General features: G+C 44.6%; 2 protein-coding genes across 3 annotated transcripts in view; one reads left to right on the top strand and one right to left on the bottom strand.

Moving 5' to 3' along the window:
- The window catches only part of THUMPD1 (THUMP domain containing 1), a 10,134-nt gene extending 6,105 nt beyond the window's left edge, over positions 1–4,029 (bottom strand). Inside the window, exons 1-3 of the mRNA XM_006752771.2 lie at positions 3,907–4,029; positions 2,502–2,676; positions 1,319–1,567 (exon numbers count right to left, since the gene is read on the bottom strand). Coding sequence (XP_006752834.1) covers positions 1,319–1,567; positions 2,502–2,676; positions 3,907–3,984 — 502 coding nt within the window. The 5' untranslated portion in view covers positions 3,985–4,029. The remainder of the gene's footprint in view (positions 1–1,318; positions 1,568–2,501; positions 2,677–3,906) is intronic.
- The window catches only part of ACSM3 (acyl-CoA synthetase medium-chain family member 3), a 57,323-nt gene continuing 56,372 nt past the window's right edge, over positions 3,914–4,864 (top strand). For both annotated transcript variants that reach the window (XM_006752770.2, XM_015571440.1), the window contains exon 1: positions 3,914–3,991. The gene's annotated coding sequence lies outside the window, so the exon portion shown is untranslated. The remainder of the gene's footprint in view (positions 3,992–4,864) is intronic.

The following is a 4,864-nucleotide window of genomic DNA, read 5'->3' on the forward strand; positions in this document are numbered from 1 at the left end:
GAAAGAGAGAGAAAGATAGATGTGACAAAGAAACATCGATCGGCTGCCTCCCATATGTGCCCTGACTGGGAATCAAACCCACAACCTGGATATGTGCCCTGACCAGGAAGTGAACCCACAACCCTTTGGTGCATGGGACCACACTCCAACCAAGCCACATGGACCAGGACAGCGACAGATATCTTGAAAAAAGAAGACAAAGTGGGAAGTATCACACTACCTAATATCAAACTATACTACAAAGCCATCAAAATCAATACAGCATGGCACAGGCATAAAAACAGACACATAGTTCATGGAATCAGAGAGAGCCCAGAGATAAACCCACCCCTATTCAGTCAATTAATCTTTGATAAAGGAAGCAGAGACAAAAACAGTACAATGGGACAAAAACAGTCTATTCAATAAATGGTGCTGGAAAACCTGGATGGATACGTGCAAAAAAAAACAAAGAAACTAGGCCACCTTCTTACATCATACGTAAGAATAAACTCAAAATGGATTAAAAACTTAAAGTCTCAAAACCATAAAACCCCTAGAAGAACACATAGGAGTAACATCTCAGATGTTTCTCATAGCGATATTCTTCTGACACCTCTTCTTGGACAAGGGAAACAAAGAAAAATAAACAAATGGGACTACAGTAAACTAAAAAATTTTTGTACAGCAAAACAAAGAGACAATCTACAGAATGGGAGAGCAAATTCACCAATGACATGTCCAATAAGGGATTAATATCAAAATTTATAAAGAACTCAGACAATTCAACACCAGAAAAACAAACAACCCAATTAAAAAGCGGGGCCAGCCAGTGGTTGAGGGTCAACCTATGAACTAGATGGTCACAGTGATTCCCAGTCACGGCCCATGCCTGGGTTTCGGACTTGATCCCCATCGTGGGATGTGCAGGAGGCATACAATCAATGATTCTCTCTCATTATTGATGTTTCTACCTCTCTCTTCCTTCTCTGAAATCAATAAAATTAAAAAAAAAAGTGGGCAGAAGACCTGAGTAGACACTTCTCCAAATACTACACCCAGATGCCAGTAGACACATGAAAAGATGCTCAATGTCACTAATCATCAGAGAGATGCAAATCACACCACAATTAGATATCACCTCACACCTGTCAGGATCATCAATAAATCAATAAACAACAAGAGCTGTTGAAAATGTGGAGAAAAGGGAGCACTGTTGGTGGGAATGTAAATTGGTGCAATCACTTTGGAGAACAGAGTGGCGTTTCCTAAAAAGAATTCATACAAACAAGAACAAGAATTACCTTGCACACCAAAGTAAAATCACTGAGAAATATACCTGCCAATTCTTTGATAACTTCTTCTCTATTCACATGACTGTTATTTCGAGCTTTATATACAATCTGAAATGTCCCTTTATTTGGAGCTTTAAACCAGGGTTCCAAAAAAGTTTCTGCATATTTTTTCATATCTTCTAAGAAAGCCTTGCATGTGCCTGAGATGGGTAACATTCGTAGAATAACCCGGGTCTTCTTCTTCTTGGTTTTGTACATATCCTGGAGAATATGATGTACCAGTTTCTCAGGTTCTAAAGGGAAAAAGCAGCACGGAACAGACAAGTTGAGAATCTAAGTTTTCAGACATTTTAAAGCCTCTTCTAACTCTCTAAAATGAATTTTCATTGTCAGTGACATAAATTGACAATAGAGTATAAGAAGTGATCATAATGAATTTTAAGTAAGTCTAACCAACCATGCTTTCCAACTAGTATTTCTTCAATGCCTACTATGTATCAATACCATATCTAGTATTTTAACTCTTCAGCATTACTTTTACCAAAAACAACTGTTCACGAAGACAGCGAAGCTACATTTTTATACCTTACTCAATGATAAAACCACACTGTTGTTTTCCTATGAAAATGGCAACTATCTAAGTAACAAACATTAAATAGCAGTTTTTTACAAAAACAAAACAAGAATCTGCAAATCACTTAAAAAGATGTAATTAATCCAGATGCTAAGTTTATACACAAATCTAGATCTCAGACCTTAGAGGAGCCCCAGACCATGACCTGCACAAGGTCAAGCGGCAGTCCTTAGGTCACATCCTAATAATATACAAATCTGATGGGGCTTGCTCAGTGCTTTCAATACTTTTAAATTAGTTAACTGCATTTAAAAATCTAGAAACTTCTCCAGATTTCCAACTTCTTTTGAAAAATCAGAAGATGTGGCCCTACCAGGACCACCTCCCCTAAAGCCTGAAGCCATTCCAGATGGGCTGGAGCTGGGTGGTGGCTGCCCCTTGTAGACAGATCATGTACTTGTTTTACCTAAAGTGACATGCAAAGGAAGTGGCAAACCCAAGTTTCTACTCCTGAGCCCAGGCTGTGTCCCCCACCCCGTTCTGCCTTCTATATGCCTGGTGGTGAAACTGGGTGAGGGAGCTGGTGTTCTGGGAGAGGGAGGTGGCCAGGCAGTACAGGATGGAGCATGGCAAGGCGTAGTGGCCAGACACACCTATCCCCAGTGTCCTGATGAAGACCACATTGTTCGCGCCGCTCTCCACTGACTGGAACCTTCTCAGCCGCATCTCCGTAGACGCTTTAATGTCACCAACTTCTTTCTTCAAGGCGGCCTCCGCATCGTCGTCCTCTCCCTCGCCTCCTGAGGGCGGCTGGTCCTGGTCTGTAAACTTTGCATAAAACGGATGAGCAGAGATGCCGTCACAGCTCACGTGAAAAGCGGTAATAAACGGCTTATGTGAAACCCCCAGTGGCAGACAGCTCAATACTGACAAACCTTTTCATTAAGATACTGAGACCTCACTTCCCCAAAATGAGGATTGTGGTGCTTCTCATTTGAAAATGTTTCCAAAAGCACGGTAACAGTCAGGGACAGAGAGAAATATGCTCACCAGATCAATCATTCCAGGGTGGCCCTTCATCCCACCCCTAGACACCTTTGTGCCTAATGACACTCTCCTTGGGTGAGAGGAGACCATGTCCTTGTGGAATGGAAAACGCTTACTCGTGTTCTAATGAGGAACAGGAAACAATCCTAGGCACTTGCTCTGGGTGCCAGTGTAGAAAGGACAGCACTGCCTGCCCAGTCCTCCGCCCATCGATGGAGTTGCCAAGCGGGCACTAGTAAGTGTACACATTTTTGGGGCCTTTACCCTACACCAGGAGATAGTTTATGGACATAAGCAACTTTTTAGTCACCCTTAAAAAGTGCTACCATTATTCTTTGTCATCTAAGTCAGCAGAATAAAATGACATGCCGTGTCCGGCCCCAGAGGCCCCGGGGACCAGCCCCCTTCATTGAACTCTTGGGTGTGTCCATACACGTGTTAGTCCGGATCTAAGCCAAGTATATGACTTGCAAACTGCGATGGGGCAATTACATTTGAAGTGCTACTGGTGCAAGAGTTCTTACTTTGAAAATGTGTTTCTACATGCATTTGAGAAATAACTAACACGAATACTAAACCCACTATTTCAGAGCTACTACCGAGGGCAGACATTACTGCAGCCAAGGTGCTCAGACAGCGGCACCACGTGGCAAACCCTGCGGCGAACTTCCTGGGGCCATGGCCAGCTCCATCGCCTACGTAACCCTCGGGTCCTCCTCAACAGGGCCCACAAGGCGGTCGTGAGGAGTAAACGTCTCTGAAAAACCCAGAAACACAAGCCTGGGCGGCAGGGAGCAGACTGTAGGTAGGGGCCGCCAATTAACAACCGGAAGCAAGTGCAGGACAGCAGCACTTCCCGCCCCACTCCACCCGCTCCGCGACCCGACCACGCGAGGGGGCGGAACGTCAGAGGCCACGCCCTCCCGCGCATGCGCACGGCCCGCGCATGCGTCTGAAGGCGGGCGGCCTTCCTCCTCCGAAAGCCTAGCGGTAGCACAGGCGCAGGCCTACCTTCTCCGGCCCATACAGGTCGTCGCCATACTCGTTGAGCAGGCTGTAGGCTTCCTCCACGCACTTGCGCTCGTTCATGTTGCAGGTAATGAGCACGCCCTGCAGCCCGGGCTCCAGCTGCCGCGGGCCTGTATGATTTCATTGGTCTACACGTCTGTTCTTGTGCCAGTACCAGGCATTGTTGAGAACTAGTCCCGCCCCGCCCCTGAAGGAGCAGATTCCCTGGAGCAGTGGCCTGTGACCTTAGAATAAGATGCTGGTCTCCAACCGCATGTACTAGTAGATGGAGCTTGCAAAGCACCGTTTCATTTACGAATTAATATTCACTGATTTACTCAATATTTATTAAGCACCTATGTGCCAGGAATTGCCCTATACTGAGGTTGAGACTATTAAAAAGCAAGACCTTTTTAATTTTTTTAAAATTACTTGTACATATGTCTCCTTTATTTCCCCATTGACCTTCCCCTGGCCTCCCCTACCTGCCTCCCACTCCCCTGCCCCAGTGTCTTGTGTCCATTGGTTATGCTTATATGCATGCATACCCTTTGATTGATCTCTTATCCCCCTCCAATACTCCCCAGCCTTCCCGCTGTAATTTCACAGTGTTCGATGCTTCTCTGCCTCTCTATCTTTTTGTTCATCAGTTCATAATGTTCTTTATTATCCATAAATGACTGAGATCATTTGATATTTATCTCTCTCTGACTGGCTTATTTCACTTAGCATAATGCTCTCCAGTTCTATCCATGCTGCTGCAAATTGTAAGAACTCCTTTTTTACAGCAGCATAGTATTCCATTGTGTAGACGTACCACAGTTTTCTAATCCGCTCAACTGCCGATGGGCACTTAGGCTGTTTCTAAATCTTAGCTATTGTAAATTGTGCTGCTATGAACATAGGGGTGCATATATCCTTTCTGATGGGTATTTCTGGTTTCTTGGGATATATTCCTAGA

Source organism: Myotis davidii, unplaced genomic scaffold, assembly GCF_000327345.1.
Source record: "Myotis davidii unplaced genomic scaffold, ASM32734v1 scaffold970, whole genome shotgun sequence".
NCBI classification, from domain to species: Eukaryota; Metazoa; Chordata; class Mammalia; order Chiroptera; family Vespertilionidae; genus Myotis; species Myotis davidii.